The sequence below is a fragment of the Chaetodon auriga genome, chromosome 23 (assembly GCF_051107435.1).
Source record: "Chaetodon auriga isolate fChaAug3 chromosome 23, fChaAug3.hap1, whole genome shotgun sequence".
Taxonomy (NCBI): Eukaryota; Metazoa; Chordata; class Actinopteri; order Chaetodontiformes; family Chaetodontidae; genus Chaetodon; species Chaetodon auriga.
In genome coordinates this window covers 4076559-4093813 of record NC_135096.1, presented here as the reverse complement: position 1 = coordinate 4093813, position 17255 = coordinate 4076559, and the positions used below count along the sequence as shown (strand labels likewise).

General features: G+C 42.5%; 2 protein-coding genes across 2 annotated transcripts in view; one reads left to right on the top strand and one right to left on the bottom strand.

The window, feature by feature from the left end:
* The window catches only part of LOC143316071 (uncharacterized), a 109997-nt gene that overhangs the window by 47384 nt on the left and 45358 nt on the right, over positions 1–17255 (top strand). The gene's annotated exons all lie outside the window — the stretch shown is intronic.
* LOC143316285 (trace amine-associated receptor 1-like) lies at positions 90–7055 on the bottom strand. Its single transcript, XM_076724166.1, has 2 exons — positions 6993–7055; positions 90–1133 (listed from the first exon to the last, which is right to left on the bottom strand). Exons 1-2 carry the CDS (start codon positions 7053–7055, stop codon positions 90–92), a joined length of 1107 nt encoding a protein of 368 aa, XP_076580281.1.

Genomic DNA, 17255 nt, shown 5'->3' with positions numbered 1-17255 from the left:
GTGTATGTAAATATATGACACGCAGTGGACGTGAGATTCATCTTCAGTGCCGAACAAATCACTGATATAACAGCACTTCAAATAATGAGTCAAAAGAGCTTAGAATTAGTGAAATCACCCTGAAATATTTTCCCAGAAATGATCATTCTGAAAGCTGATCGAAACCAGCTGTAAAAGAAAGCATAGACCAATGGATTGAGCATTGAATTTGACCATCCGAGCCACTTAAATGCTGTAATTACAGGGACTGATATTGTATTATTACTCAAAGGGTTAAAGGTCACACAAAGAGAGAAAGGAGTCCAACAGATGAAAAAAATTCCCATAACAATAGCCAGAGTTTTGGTGGCCTTTCTCTCCATCTTACTGACAGTTGCTCCAGACTTTGTGCTCTGACAGGTTGTTTTCTGAATGCTGTATGCCTGTCTCTGTGCCACCATCAGAATCTTTAGGTAAATACTACACATTATTGTCGCTGTTAGGTAAAATGCAGAAGCAGTTCCGCTGTTTGCTGAACTCTTATTTTGAAATAAAACACACTTCCTGTTAGATTGTCCACGGTTTACTCCCGGAATTACGTTGACAATTCCAAGTAGAGCCGAAAAAGTCCAGGTCCCCAGGATCATGATCACAGTAACATGGACATTCATTTTTGTTCTATACCTCAGAGGCTGACACACAGCATAATATCTGTCAACAGAAATGAAAAACAAGTTCAAAACAGATGATGCACACAGAAAGAGGTCAAAGCTACCTCGGATCTTACAGAGTAAATCTTGAAGATACCAACATGAGAGTACAGTCAGTATTGCACTAAAAGGCAACACAAAAACGCCAACAAGCAGGTCAGCCACAGCCAAAGAGAGGATGAGGTAGTTTGTCGGAGTGTGGAGCTGTTTGAAGTAAACAATGGAGGTTATCACAAGAAGGTTTCCACACATTGTAAGAACAGATAAGAAGCCAATGAAAATACACAATAAATATGAAGAGGTGACAGCTGTTAAGTCAGACACATTTGCTGATTCATTACAGAGATGTTTGTCCTCAACAACATCGTCAGACCTGTTAACAAAGAATTTAGGTTCCATGCTTAGATGGTCGTTAATGCTCACGTAACATTTGTAAAAACATGTCTTCAATCAAGAAAACAACACAACAGTATCCAGTTTGCAGCAGACAGACATCTCAAGTTAATCTCAGTGCTCTGTATGTTTAATACCACGTCTATTGATCCTGGCTTGTGCATCTGTAGTACTAACAGTCTTTGGTCTCTGTGCCGCTGAGCACACATGGATTACATTCATTATCGTGGGCTCATTTGCATATTATGTTCAAGGGAGTGGCATTTTATGTCGGTCAGTATGATGAGTTATCATACAGCTCCTGGTGCATGTGTTTAATCTCCCATACAAATACACAATTTTAAGTTGCCTCTTAAATTAATTACTGTATCTTCACCTTGTATTTCACTGTACAGCCCTGTGTTGTAGGATGATAAATAAACATGGTCCAGGGTATTGCTTCCCCTGGTGGGTATTGGACACGCTGATGGAATTTAGGTACAACAGTTCTGAGGTTCATTTTAATTATAGGCACAATAAAAACCATCTTGCTGTTTTGTCATGTGACTGTTGATGACCTCATAGAGTACAGGTACTGTAGTGCATTTTTTTTAAATTTGCATGTAGAGGAATGCAAACAGAAACAAAAACGCTGATGAATTCTCTGGGCAGATAATATGATCAACATCTCAACATCAAAAACTCAACATCTGGGCAACATGGTCCAATTACTTTGACTGCGTTTGAGCACCAAGCATCATTGATGTGAATGCAGAATACACCTCCTCTAGACTTGGCAGAGCCTGGTGTTGTGCTGATGCTGAACACTGTCCAAAAGCTGGATCCAAGGTTTTGTGATGTAGCCTCTCAGTGGTCAAGATATCATGATCAATCATATCAAATGCTGCTCTTCGGTCTAAGACGACAAGAACTCAGACCTCATTTTCATCAGTGTTCAGTCTGAGGTTTATTCTGAGGGGTATATTCTGATGACTGAAATACCTCCAGGATGTTGTTTTACAAAACAAGTAAATTTGGACTGAAACTCTTTCCAGTATCTTACTGATGAATGAAAGGTTTGATATCGGCCTATACTATACTGAGTGCATTACCATCGAGGTTGGGTTTCTTTAGTAATTGTTTTACACTGCTGTTTTAAACACATTGGGGAAGATGCCTCTTTGTACATATGTATTTATAATCTTCAGGACATAACTTAAAACACTGTTGGACACCTGCTTTAAAAGTGCTGTAGGGACATGAAGTGGATGAGATCGAATCAGTGACAGTCTTGCAGAGCTCAGTCAATGTAATGCAGGTGAATTTTGCCATGATTACGTTTATTTAACAGGGTTTGTTGAGGTCATCTGTGTTCACATCAGAAGCAATACTGGCTCTAATTGAGGTTATTTTGTTTTTTAAGAATGATGCAAGCTCTTTACAATATGATGCAGAGAACTGTGGACGGGTGGGGGCGGTGCTGAGTAGCTGCTCAATAGAGGAGAATAATATTCTCCACTATTGTTCCAGCATTTCCTGTAATAATCTCATAAAAGTAATCCTTTCTTGCCAAATGTATTGCTTTGTTACAGTCATGGTTTAATAGCGAATATCAGTGAACTGTGAGCCCACTTTTGTTTCTGCTGTTCAACAGATTCCCTTAACCTTCAGTGGAGCAACAGTATTTAAGGCAGATGGCATGGTATTGTTGAAGTGTTCAACCATGTCATTTAAAGAACAGCCATAGCTGTGTGACTCAGATGATTTCCTAATATTGCAGAACTACAGCCTTTACATCAAGGAATCTCTTGAACCAAAAAATCCCCTTTACTCTTTGTTGGGATTAGGCTGGCAACAGAAAACACAGTGATGGTCAGAAATCGGTCATTCTAATACTGAAACATTGTCAGTGTTTAACCCTGTTGTCATTTCAGAAAGTCCAGAAAGTTACCATGCTGATCAGGGGCTTCATTTACTTGTTGAGTGAGATCAAAATTGTCCAGTACATTCACATGATCCATATCTTTCAGTGATTTGATTTGTTGATATGAATATTCAGATCTCCATTCAGGATTAATCCATCATATCTAGTGACACCAAGTCTGATCAAGTGAGACATCCTGCATAAATACCAATGAATATTTTGGTGGTTGACACACCGTGCGGATATCTGACTTCTGTCCTCTTTTCCCCCATTGAGCTCCTGTGTTATGGCTCTCCTTTGTCTCATGTCTGTCTGTCTGTCTCCTGTTTGTCAGGTCTGAATCTGTGTCACTGTGGGGCATGGCCGACAGATTGGGCCAAGCCTCTTCTCCTCTTGAGCACAGCTGTGCTCAATGAAGCAATCAAGACTCACCTGCCTACAGAGTATATAAGCACCAGGTTTTCAGCCCCCAATCATCTGTCGCTAAGTACCTTTTGTCAGTTTTACCTTGTCTACTACCTGCCTTTCTGACCTTCCATCTTATATATGACTTTCTCTGTCTCTGTCAAGGTCACATTAAAAACAAACAAATAAATAAAAAACAAATCCAACAAATTAAGCAGGTTTTTCATTGTCTTTATGTTATTAGGCCTCACTGAAGCACGTCTGAGCACGTTTGAATCTCAGGATGTAAATGCACCGGACCTCTTTGCGGAGTTGAGGATACTTCAAGAGATAATCCCAAAGGGAACAACTACAGCACTTAAAACACTTCGTTACCTTGAAGGGATTGAAGGAACTTTCCCTAACTGTGAGATTGTGTTCAGGATCCTATTGACTTTTCCAGTAACATAGTAGTGACATTGGGCAAGCGAAGCTTTTCAACTGTTTCTGACTGTTATTCTTAATTGCGCATACATGTCAAAGAGCAGGGCCTCGCATTTCAAGTTCGCACAGGGCCTGGCACCACCCCCACCACCGCCACCCCCCCACCCCGCGACGGCCCTGGCTCTGACTGTAATGAAAACAGAGGAGCAGGTCAGCCACAGCAAGACAGAGAATAAGATAGTTTGTGGGAGTGTGGAGCTGTTTGAAGTAAATGATGGAGATTATTACAAGAAGATTTTCACATATAGTGACAGCACATAAAGAGCCAAGTATAACAGATAATAAAACACATACTGCAGAAGTGCTGCTTCGCAATATGTAAGATGAATTGTCTAATTCATAGCAAGAATGTAGATCATTGACAACATAAGTTCTATTAAAAATGGTTTAAAGAAACTTCCTTACAAGCTTTCTCAGAAAAAGAGCACCATTTTAACTTCACTGACTCTGTACGTCTCTCTCATTAAATTGCATACAATAGCTCTGTAGTCACACAAGTTTTTTATGCCTTTGAAGCCTTCTTCACCACGACAGACCGCGATTTTAGATTTTGCTCGCTCCCTCACTTTATTGTTGGCTGCCAGTTTTGTTTGACTGGCATCAGCTTTTGTCATTAAAGCTCACTTTTTTTTTTTTACTTCTACCTCCCTTACTGTCTTGCATTCAGGTTTTATATATCTGTTAATATAGTTTTCTATCTCCAGCCCGAGTTTATACACTCCGTTGCAAACAGCAGTCACCATTTATGAATGCTGTTCTATGTGCCTGCATACCTGTGCTGACAGATCAGCAGATCTGAACACTATACCTGGGTGTGGGATGGACACAAAAAGGAATTCGGTCTCCTCACTGACAGTCGATATAAACATTTGCATCCACTCTTGAACTTGCATGAGACATAAAATGTCTTAAGACTATAACACTAAAAACACACTCATACTGACAACGTTCTGCACACACACAACTTACATTCTAGCAGACTACAGGTGGTTACACGACTGATTTCCACTTTTAACCTTGTAAGAGAAAAGCTTTTAGGATGAGGACATACTACAAATGTAAAGCTATCTCAGAGTACTTTGGCACTGGTTCCTGTAGTGTAAACTTCCTTAATTCACTGAAGAGCAGGACAGGGCTGCTATCATTACACATGACATTATGCCACCAAGTCTGCCTGCGGTGCAGGTCAAGGTGGAAGAATGTGTCCGGCACAGGACTTTCACACTAGAGACTAGGGTATGTGTCCCATGTGGAACTTATTTTCATATTGTTGACTTGTTATTTTAAGACTTGGTTCAGTTATTATTTTCAGTTTCATTCGCCTGTTTTAATACAGAAATATCATTATATTTAACCAAAATCCCAATCTTTCCCTAACCTTGCTGCAGTGCATTTTTTGCCCAAACCTAACCACAGATTGGAATCTGGACACAAACCCTGGATTCTGGTGTCACAGTCCTGAACTTTGTCACAACTCTGTAATTATGAAAACACATAAGTAATATACAGACATAATATCTAGGAGACAGGGCCAACAGGTCAATCGAGGATGATGGTGCTTTGAATGGGATGAGCTAGTTTCATTTTAGCAACAGGTTAGGTGTTCACCACTATAACCTGGAAAGTCAGAGTCCATTGACAGATATTTAATTTGACTATTACTCTTCTGTTGTGTGAGTATGTGCACAGAGACTAAACTCAATGATGTCAATGAAGAATTCTACTTAGGCTGACTCATCATTCTTACACTTAAGAAAAGTTTTGGTTTGATATTGAGTCAGTTAACAGAATGTATTACCCAAACTATAACAAGGGTTATTCTCAGACGTCATGTTTGTTCCTTGTTCCTCATGAAATTGGACTCTGTGGGTCTATTATGTCATCATTCAGATCATTAAGTGGCCATGAGTTTGTTTTGCTCTATTAGTTCTGCTATTGCTAGAAAACCAAAAGGCCCCAGGTTGAGGAGGTGAGAAGTGTGCTTGTGTGTGTGTGTGTGTGTGTGTGTGTGTGTGTGTGTGTGTGTGTGTGTGTGTCTGTGTGTCTGTGTGTGTGTGTGTGTGTGTGTGTGTGTGTGTGTGTGTGTGTGTGTGTGTATGTGCTTGTGACAAAGGCAGCCTAGGGACCAATAACAACACCATACATTCACACCTCTAATTGAAGGTTCTTGCATCACATCGTCTAGCTCGAGACATAACAGTGAAGCCATAAGTGGGAATTCGGATCAACATGCATTAAACTTTTGATTTTGAAAAATATGCTACCCATATCAGGAAAAATAAACATACAGTGATAAAAGTATACAAGGCAAACAAACTGTATAGCCAACTGAACTGTTCTGTTCTGTCCCAGAAAGTCAATTTAAAAAGGAACCTATGTTATTCACAGTAGCTTCTCAGGCCTGCTGGAGGTGGACTGCTTCTCTTATTCGATTCGAGCATTCAGAGTTACTGACTGTGAACTTCCTTGACCTCTCCTGACCCAGCTGGCATCATCATTCACGCGCACCTGAGTATGCACATCAACAAACAACCATATCACCATCCATAATGCTACAGCTCTCTTTCTGACTGTCTTCAGTTTAGTAGCAAAGTCTTTTGCTGGTTCAGACTGTTTTGTTCAATTAATAAAAAAAATGAGACTGTCCTCCCAAATAGAACAGCAGTATCAGTTACTTCGACAAGAACCCCAAAACAAGTTGCTATAATAATTCTGACTAACAATTATGATGATGTCATTTGCCATTTAATTTGGACAATTAGGCCCATACAAGGAGTCTTTCTATGGCTTTTGCTTCAGTGAGTACATATTGTAATATGTACAAATGTACATATACATAGTTGTTTTTCTATTCTGTACCCTTTGTACTGTTTTTATTTTGACCTCTTTATGCCAATGTGCGTGCTCTTTGAAATGCTTGCTGGCTGTAACGACTAAATTTCCCCGGTGTGGAATCAATGAACTGGCACAGGCTGAATACACTACAGACAGAAGGATAAAGGTTTCATGTCCTTGAAAAAACATCTTAGGATGTCTACCAAAATGATAAATCAGATATTTAGAACCTCCCTCTGCAACTGGACCCTGGACTTAAACAAACACACCTCCACCACCCTGACCCTGAACACCGACGTCCCACAGGGTGTGTGCTGAGGCCTCTCCTCTACTCCCTCTTCACCCATGACTGCGTGCCTGTGCATGGCTCCAACTCAATTCAATTCAATTCAATTCAATTCAATTCAATTCAATTCAATTCAATTCAATTCAATTCAATATTCCTTTATTTGTCCCGCGAGGGGAAACTCCAGAATACAGCAGCATCAGTAAAGATTAATATAAGAAGTGCATGCAAATTAGAAACAAAAACAGTATATACAAAAGAGTGAGGATTTTAAATAAAAATAAAAAGAAAGAAATTGTTCAACTGCGGAGACATCATCCCAGTGTGACCGTTGACAGCGCAAGAAGGAGGGGCGGGGAGCCGGGCAGAGAGCCGGGCAGGGCTGCACAACTTCTCCTCCCCGCGGCTTTTAAACAAACGTACACAGACGAGTCAGACAGGGCGAAGGGCATAACGAAAGCACTGGGGTGTTTCATCGCCAAAGATATGCAACCTTATGCCGTGGTTGAGGGTGCGGGATTTCAGTGCATGATAAGGCACTCGAGCCACGATATAAAATCCCCTCCCGCAAACACTTCAGCTGCACGGTAATTCCCGCACTTTATGAAGAGGTCCGACGGGGAATTGTGAAAGAGTTGTCTGACACAGCCTATGTTGCTCTTACTACGGATGGATGGACATCCAGGGCAACTGGATTATTTATTGTATTTTGTTTTGTTACTTTAGATAACACAGTGACACTTTAAGTTTGATTAAAAAAAACAAACAAACAGACTCCAGCCTTATTTCTTTGATTGTATTTCAAACACTGCACTTCAATTTTCGAGTGGAAAATACTTAGCTTTTCATGAGCCACTAATAGTCCATAGGGAGTTGAAACATGTTACATGTTAGAAGAAACATGTTATTTTTGTGTTGATTTCAAAGGGACCTAAGTCTGATAGAGCCTATGCTTTACTTTATGTTGATGGTATATAATGTGAGTTGTAAAAACAGTAAAGTTAAATTCTTTCATAAGCACCAAGCGTCAGAGTTGTGAGAGCCGTTTTGGCGAAGCGTTTTATTTTAGATAGAGATATTGTTTTCCAAATAAATGAAAAGCATGTTGGAACTAGCAATATCTCCTCTCTTTCAGTGCCAGAATCTCACTTACCTTTAACCCAAGACCGTCACAATGATGTATCAAATGTCAGACTGCCTCATTCTTTCAGTTTTAACATTACTATACAAGACATAATTGATTTCTGAAACAATCAATGTACACCGAACCGAACCGAAAACCGTGACCACAAAACCGTGATACGAACCGAACTGCGGATTTTGTGAACCGTTCCACCCCTAGAAGGTGGAGGGCTTGACTAACAAAAAAGGAAACATACAAAGGTGTCACACTTTTAGGTTGGCATTAAAATAAAACACTGCAAACAAAGCACACTAAAATATAAAAGAACACACAAGGGAATAAATAAGTCAAATCACACAGCCACCTTTTACACGGTAAAGCACAAGGCCACCTCTGTATGAATCAGCCAGTTTTAAAATGTAGTTACACAAAAACAAGCCTCACAACCCTAAAACAAGCTACAACCTTTGGTAAAATGTAAAACCAATTAAGAATATACTAAAAATATATAAATAATAAAAGATATATGTATAAATAGACTAAAATCACTGAATAAAACCTTGCACTTAAACCCAATAAAAGAAATTAAAACCTCAAGTGAGTTTCAACAAGCACAAAGCAGCAGTGGCAGTCACTGCTGCAAAGACACAAACACAGGTTAGACAATCTTGCTGTCTGTGCGTTGCTCACTGAAACACTACAACAATAGTAAAATTACCTTGGCTGTACAACACCCGATCAACGCTCAAGTTGACAGAGAGAAAGAGAGAGAGGGAGAGAGAGAGAGAGATCGGCTGGCGCCGCTACCCGCATTTATGTGCCACTAATGGTGCTGATTAGGAGCCTCGCTGCAGGTGTGTGACCGGAAGAAGCGGGGACGTTACTGTTAGAATACAGCGGTGGTGGGGCAGACCTAACCTGCCGGTTACATATAGAATGTATCCAACACCTACTCTGCTCTGTCCAGCATTAGTGTTTCATAGGCTGCTCTATTCAAATATGCTGCAATGAACAAAAGCACAGGACTAATGGATCACACTGACATGGACAGACAGACAGACAGACAGACAGACAGACAGACAGACAGACAGACAGACAGACAGACAGGGACAAAGGTCAAAGCTCTCGGTGTTAAAGGAGTATCTCATTGTTCTTTAGCAGTGGGTCCAAGACTTCAACACAGATAAACTGTTGTGTCCGTAGTCACTTGTCTCCATCTAGTGGACAAAACAAGTCATTGCACCCACCTTAGGAAGTAACAACGACCATTAGTCCTACACTTACAAACCATTAAAAAGCAGTGATTTTGACCTCAAATCAAATGGAAATGCAATCAGTGAAACCCAACGACTACTGTTAGCAGATGTGGGTTTTTTTGTTTTTTTATTTTGTTCTATTCCACAAAGGGCCTCGTGGCCGAAGGTTTTCTTTCGAGCCGAGCAGCAGCACAACAGACTTGACTCATTTCATCAGCTGATCCCAGTCTTCAGACAGCTGATTGGTCAGACTGCGTGCTCTTGATCGGTCGGAGGAAAAAACCTGCAGCCACACGGCCCTTTTTGGAAATAGTTTGGACGTGCCTCTGCTAGAATGAAATGCATTCCATGGCACCTGCCCCCCTTTCTCTCAAAGTGGATAAGTGGTCTGGTGTAATGGTCAGTACGCTTACGGGACCCAAATTATTATTTTCTTCCTGTCTTCTGCTTTTGTGGCTCCAATGTTTCACGGGATCTCGAGCGTTTCTCCATTCAGGCCTGTAACAGTCTCCAAACCGCTCACTTGGAGGAGGAGCGCGGCGATGAGGAGGACACACACGCAGCTGGCAGACAACAAGTGCATCCCTGCGTTTTTTCAGATCCTCAGTCTGTTCGCCCGGTTCTTTGTTGAAAGCCCGAGAACGGTCCGAAGCAATCTTCAGTTCACAGTCAAAGTATTTATTGAGGTCACATATAAAGTAATACAGCGCTGGTCTCAGACTGACAGAGCTCCCACAGGATCTCCGCCAGAATGAGCATAGTTGTCAGACAAAAGTTCACATTTATCATGTTGGGTTTGACCAAACCCTGTACAATAATCAGATATACGTTACAGAATATAATTGGTCAGTTCCCAAGGCCTGGGCATACCATATCTTTGTTCTGGACATGTGATAAACAACCTGTATGAGATTGTGTTGTGTGAAGCGCGTATCTAAATACAAGAGACATCACAAACAGAGAAGAGGAGACAAGACTGTCAACAACCAGAGTGCCACCTGCCTTTTTGTTATGAGAAGTGGAGAAGTGGCTCTCACCAGTCATGTTATCCTTACGACTCTAGGCTATGAAAGACATTCATGTAAGTTAAAGATTATTGGATGAAAACACATGAGATGACCTTAAAGGGCCTGATCTTTACAGTTTCAGCTCAGTTCCTTCCTTTGTCTCCTCCATGTTTCTGTGGCAGGAAGCTGCTCTTTAGCTTTTCTTGCTTGTGTAGAAAGAGGAACGATCAGCCGGCCTGTGAGGAGCCACGTTCCTCTGACGGTCTTTGATTTGGACTTCAGGACCCAGAACTCCTGCGTGGTGAACTGGTCATTGACCAGGTGAGCCTGAGAAGCTCAGTGTGATGCTGCCCTCTGGTGGCTGCAGCAGTCTGTGCTGCTGATGGTTTGTGTAGATTTTCATTGTGATGGTTGACTTTGAAGAGTTGCTGCTGGATGTTGATGCTTGTCTTCTTTCTGTTCATGAAGCTTTATTGAAACAGGAGTCCGTCTCTGCTGGTCTTTTACTGGAACAGCTTCAAATATTCTCACAGCTTCACACCATGTTTTCATTGGTTTGAAGAAAACTGTGTTTAAAGCTCAGTCGCAGGCAGAAATGAGCACATCCAGAGTTTTTTAAGACACTGATTGATTTTCTCTTCAGTTCCTGAAATGAATCCAGTGTGAACCATCAGAAATAAAGACAGACTTGCTGCAGCGTTAATGTAAATGATTCAAGTATCAATAAAGGTCCGATGTGTCAGAGATGGCCAGAACTTTAGAGTCAAACCACTGCCGCTGTCTGACTCTGGCATCATGCAGAACCCTTAGTGGGGGGACAGTGGGCCATCAGAGTTTGTGGTTGGGGACTTCTCACACCTGCTGTAGAAGGTGTTGAAGCACAGACCTGCTGTTTTGTATATGTTGATATATGTTGTTGTTGTTGTCCTCAGGGATTCTCATGACACTCCATGCATCCTGGAGCTTGTCAGTTGCTTCTGGAGTCCATCACCTTCCTGTGGTCCTGGATGGTTTAGTCCTCTTCAGGTGCTGTCTCAATGCTGGGACCATCTGTATGATGCAGTGATCTGATAGTCCAGGACACTCACAAGGACGATGGACGAGATTTCTCTCTGGATACTGGAGTAATGTTGATGTGTTTTTACTGCCTCCAGCTGTTGGTGGTGTAAAAACATGTCGCTGTTGTTATCTGTCGCAATCTGAGCGTTTTCTGTCTTTTGACAACAGAAATCCATGTTGGTGTCTGTTGAGTTTCTTGTGAAAATCGACAAAATGAGCGTCTGAAGACACATAAAGACGTCTCGACCGTGTCATGAAATTGCTGCCACTCTAAAATAAACATTTCCAGTTGAGGTCATTCAGTCTGTGAAGGAGTTTTGAGTCTGAACGAGCTGCAGTGACTTTTAGTGTTGTTCTTTTTATGCAATGCAGGAATGGACTTCAGGGCCCGACTGAACCTCCTGACGTCTGTCTTCAGAGGACAGATGGACCATCACTGTGGGAGAGGAGGCGTCTGGACTGTCCTGCAGTACTGACGGTCCACCTCACGTAAATACACCAACACTAAACGACTGCTTGGATTCAGGAATGAACCGTCTCCTGCAGACATGCTTGATTTAAAGCTTGGATTTTGTAGACTTGGTCAGCTGTGTTAGTGTTTTCTTTGCTTCTTCTTTTAATGAGCGTAGATTGAAAAATAGACGCTAAGTGCACCCATAAAGTCCACCTCTCTATTTACAGGGAACTTTCAAGGTAAATTTGCTGCATTTATCCAGAAAAAATATGGCTAAACTGAAAAATGAATGTCCTGTTCGACGTATGGTTGATTGCCTTAATATATGATGAAATTATGTCTTCAGTGGGTCATCACATACAGATTCAGTCCATATGACTTCTCACTTTTTATGATTAAGACTAAACTAAGTACTCAGATTAAGACTAACCCGTCATATAAACTGAGTTGTTTTACATCCAGAATAGTTTGTTCCCATTTCAGACCTCCTCATGTCTCATGCTCTTCATGCTGCTGCACCTTTAAACCTTCCTGTTAAAACCCCTGATGATAAAAACAGCTGATGCAGCGAGTGTGCTGCCTGGACATCTGAAACATCTCATCTTTGGAAACTGTCTTCATGTTGCTGCTGCAAATCATCCAAACCTTTCACACTTCAGGGCTTGAACCCAGGAGGCTCCAGCGTCACGCTGACAAATCCTGATTTGCTGCCAGTAAAAATGCAGTGAAGCAACTCATTAACTGATTGTTTTCAAGCTCTAATTTTTCAATTCATGTTTTTATTTTCATGGAATTCTTGGAAGGAGTCGAAATGCATCCCACATTTGATTTTCCTGAATGTGTTTGATGCAGATTTAATATCCTGTTAATTTTCTGCATGTTATGCTCAGAATTTCAAGCCTCCTCTTTAAATCTGTAAATCGGTGCTCCACATGTGTGTTTGGCCTTCAGAAGTGACTGATGAATGTCTCAAAGCCTGATGCCTCCAGTGTCAGCGCTGTTTGCTCATTGGCTAACAGTTCAGCACCTTTGCAGCAGGTGCATTGTTGTGCCTGGATATAAAGGTGCTTTTTGTCACTCAGGGTGCAGAAATGTTCTTTCAGAGGTAACAGACAAGAAAGAGCAAAGATGTCTCATCATCCTGAGTCATTAACACAGAAATGAATTCCAATGGAAGACACGATGGCGCTAACATGCTTCCTTCCTGACAACACTGGACAAAAGTCCAATCTGACGGCCGCAAGTGTGTTTGATGAGAACCCAAATCTCACAAATCTGTAAACTTCAATCACTTGTAGAGTCACACTAAAGCAGCATTTTAGCCATTATACACACAAAACACAGCAGGTGTTGGTTTCTGATGAAAAAATACTCAAATCTGAAGAGAGAGAAGCACACAGACGGTCTCAGCAGTTGAAGAGGAGAGGGTCTTTTCCAGCTGTTCATTGTTTTCTTCATCTTTATTCACATCCTGAAGTCCATTGACTCCATCTGACGTCTGCAGCTCCATTCCTTTTGCTGCTAAACAGCAAAAACAACCCACAGAGCGACTCTGACTCTGTCATATCTGATTACAATCATCATCAGAAGCAGCCAGACCAGCTGTCTTTGCAGCTGAAGTGTCCCGAAAAAAACAAAGCAGCTTCAAGCAGACCTGCAAGTTCGGGCTTGTAGAGTGTCTTAAATTTACTTTCACTTTCTGCCTTCTGTGTGTCGCAGTTTGTTTTCTCCTCTGAAGCTCCAGCTGAAGGTAAAGTAACTCGTTTCAGGTGTTTTTTACTCAAGCTGTCGTTAGCTTAGCTTCAGCACAAACGGCATTGATCTGCAGCTCCGTCCATTGTTTCTCCAAACTCTGAGTTTAACTGTGAACTCTGGACGAAGGAGCTGAAAGCAGCTCTGTTAAAAACATCGGCCATGTTGTGTGGATGTTTGTGAGTGTAAACACTGGAATAAGAGCAGAAGCAGAGCGAGTTGATCCTCAATAGTTGATGTGGAGACAGCAGGAAGGAGCATTCAGAGGGCCGTGAGGAGCTGAAACCTTTTATTTCTCAGTTCAATCTGTAACTGTGTCACTAAATGAGCTGTCAGAGCTCTGAACTCTCCTCCAACAGCAACGAGTGTCGCTTCTATTTCTCACTTAGTGCTCCAATGTGATCAAGAATCAATAAAAGATTCCTCTTTTAATATGACCTGAGAGGGCTTGATTGAGTCAGGCTTTTATTTTGAAAGGATCTCTCAGTGGTGGAAAGTAACTAGTTTACTCAAGTACTGTTATTAAGTCCAGGACTCGTCTCCATGTCAGAGCACTCGAATCTCTCCACCATCATTATTCACACTCAAAGCTCTGTGTGTGTTGTGTTGAAGGCCAGAACAACAGGACCCACCAGACTCTGCTGGACCTGGACCTGGACCTGGACCCAGCTGTGTGTCCTTCAAGAGTGACAAGTCTAAGTATCGCCTGATTGATTTTAAACAGCAACATGTCTCTGACAGACAGTAAGTTGTTCTCAGTATTAAACTCGTGTTGGACAATTTGACCTGAAATGTCCACATGTCCTCCTCATGTTGTCCTCTGCTGATGTTTGTCTTCATTAAATCCAGTCTGACCAGTTGTCCTTCTAATAGTCCATGGGCCAGACCACTTTTTGGTCCATCTCAGGGTGGCAAAACTTAATCATAATTTTTGAAAAGATACATGTCTGTAGATGATATTTTGGTATGATAGCCCTTCCAAAGTGGTAGCTTTGTCACAGTTATCAGCTCATGAAGTTAACAACCCCTTAAGATAAATTCCGTTTTTTGACACTGGTGTATATCTGGTTTAGGCTCATGGTATGGATATTTGTCAAAGATTTATAATGTAGTGTTTGGTATCATTTTAAAGGGGATCCTCTTGGCTTTCATTTAAATCCAGTTTTGGGTCTCTCTGACCAATATAGAGGTCACTAGAGCTCTTTTTAACACCCACAATACACATTTTCCTACAATTTTCACCTAAACTAAATACTTTCTTTTAGTCCTGTAGCATCCAGGGACATCAGGGACACAAGAGTCAACAACTGCAATACTCACAAGACTCTAAGGATTCAGGAAATGTATAATATACCCATACTATCTCTTTGTGGGAGGTGATTGTGAGCACATTGTGTCACAGGCATAGGCGAGAATTGGTTCTACCCAGAGCAATAAATTCTAGCTTGGTATTCAAAAAAAGTCCATATACCTACATGGTATATTTAAACATGATAATTCTTCCCAAGTGGCAGATTACATCATGACATGACATTTCAACATGACAATCCTTCTCAACTAGTAGCTAGCTTAGTCATAGTTATCGGCTCTCAATGACAACACCCATGATTCAAAACAATGAAAGAATCTTGTCATTTTAATTGAATAGAATATAACCTAACCTAACAGCAAAGTAACCTATTATAGCAAACTCATAACAACTCATACTGTAGCAAACTCATAACTTTAACTCATAACAAACATTACACTAATGCATTTTCAACTCTTCAAATTCTGTTTACTCCTCATCATCATTGTTATCATCATAGTCAACCAGTTCCAGTTGACATAACTTCTACATCCTCCTCCTCTCTCTGATTGGTGCAGGTTTGTAGCTTGCACATTTCTGTGCACTTCAGTCTGTTTGCAAGGCAGGAACAGTCAGGAAGCTTGCAGGTCCGTACACATTTGCAGACCACGAGTTCCAGGACAGCCAGTGGTGCTGGGGGTCCTCGCATCCAGTCTAATATCAACATACCTGTAAGAATAAGTGGAAGGTATTCCTTGTCAATTTTTTGAGGAACCTAAATGTTTAGTAAATAACAATACATATTTGTACTATTTTATTATGAAACTAAGATGATGAACATGTTTTTAGTTAAAGGGGAGAGTCTTTTGCACACCTGTGTGGATAGGTGCATAGGAGAAGAACTGGAATCCACAGCTGAAATGAAAAACTCCCATCCTCCTGTCGTGTGTGGGAGTTTTTCCTTTGAACATGTATTTAGTGAAATTATTACCTTGGTCACCGGTGCCTGTCGTGGCGGCAATCCCCGAACCCGGTGGTGGACACCGGAAGTAAGGGATGCCGTCAAGCTGAAGAAGGAGTCCTATCGGGCTTGGTTGGCTCATAGGACTCCTGAGGCAGCTGACGGGTACCGGCAGGCTAAGCGGGCAGCAGCTCGGGCAGTTGTAGAAGCAAAAACTCGGGTCTGGGAGGAGTTCGGGGAGGCCATGGAGGAGGACTACTGGTCGGCCTCGAAGAAATTCTGGCAAACCGTTCGGCGCCTCAGGAGGGGGAAGCAGCTCTCCATTAACACTGTTTACAGTAGAGGTGGGGAGCTGCTGACCTCGACTGGGGATATTGTCGGGCGGTGGAAGGAATACTTCGAGGATCTCCTCAATCCCACTGCCATGTCTTCTGCAGAGGAAGCAGAGACTGGGGACTCGGAGGTCGATTCGTCCATCACCCGGGCTGAAGTCACTGAGGTAGTCTGCAAGCTCCTCGGTGGCAAAGCTCCGGGGGTGGACGAGATCCGCCCTGAGTACCTCAAGTCACTGGATGTTGCAGGGCTGTCCTGGTTGACACGCCTCTGCAACATCGCGTGGCAGTCGGGGACGGTGCCCTTGGACTGGCGGACTGGGGTGGTGGTCCCTCTGTTTAAAAAGGGGGACCGGAGGGTGTGTTCCAACTATCGGGGGATCACACTCCTCAGCCTCCCTGGGAAAGTTTATTCCAGGGTACTGGAGAGGAGAATCCGGCCGATAGTCGAACCTCGGATTCAGGAGGAACAATGCGGTTTTCGTCCCGGCCGCGGAACACTGGACCAGCTCTATACCCTCCACAGGGTGCTTGAGGGTTCATGGGAGTTTGCCCAACCAGTCCACATGTGTTTTGTGGACTTGGAGAAGGCATTCGACCGTGTCCCTCGCGTCATTCTGTGGGAGGTGCTCCGGGAGTATGGGGTTGGAGGCCCTCTGCTGAGGGCTGTGCAGTCCCTGTACAACCAGAGCAGGAGCTTGGTCCGCATTGCCGGTAGTAAGTAGGACCTGTTCCCGGTGCATGTTGAACTCCGCCAGGGCTGCCCTTTGTCACCGGTTCTGTTCATTATTTTTATGGACAGAATTTCTAGGCACAGCCAGGGATAGGAGCATAGGAGGAGGGGGTTCGGTTCGGGAGCCGGCAGATTTCGTCTCTGCTTTTTGCGGATGATGTTGTCTTGTTGGCTCCATCGAGCCAGGACCTCCAGCGTGCACTGGGACGGTTCACAGCCGAGTGTGAAGCAGCTGGGATGAGAGTCGGCACCTCCAAGTCTGAGGCCATGGCTCTCGACCGGAAAAAGGTGGCTTG

Coding starts and splice junctions, on each gene's coding strand:
- LOC143316285 (XM_076724166.1), bottom strand. CDS start 7,055: ATGGGTGAAGAGGGAGTAGAGGAGAGGCCTCAGCACACACCCTGTGGG. Junction 1,134..6,992: donor GTGGGACGTCGGTGTTCAGG/GTCAGGGTGGTG, acceptor TCTTGATTGAAG/ACATGTTTTTACAAATGTTA.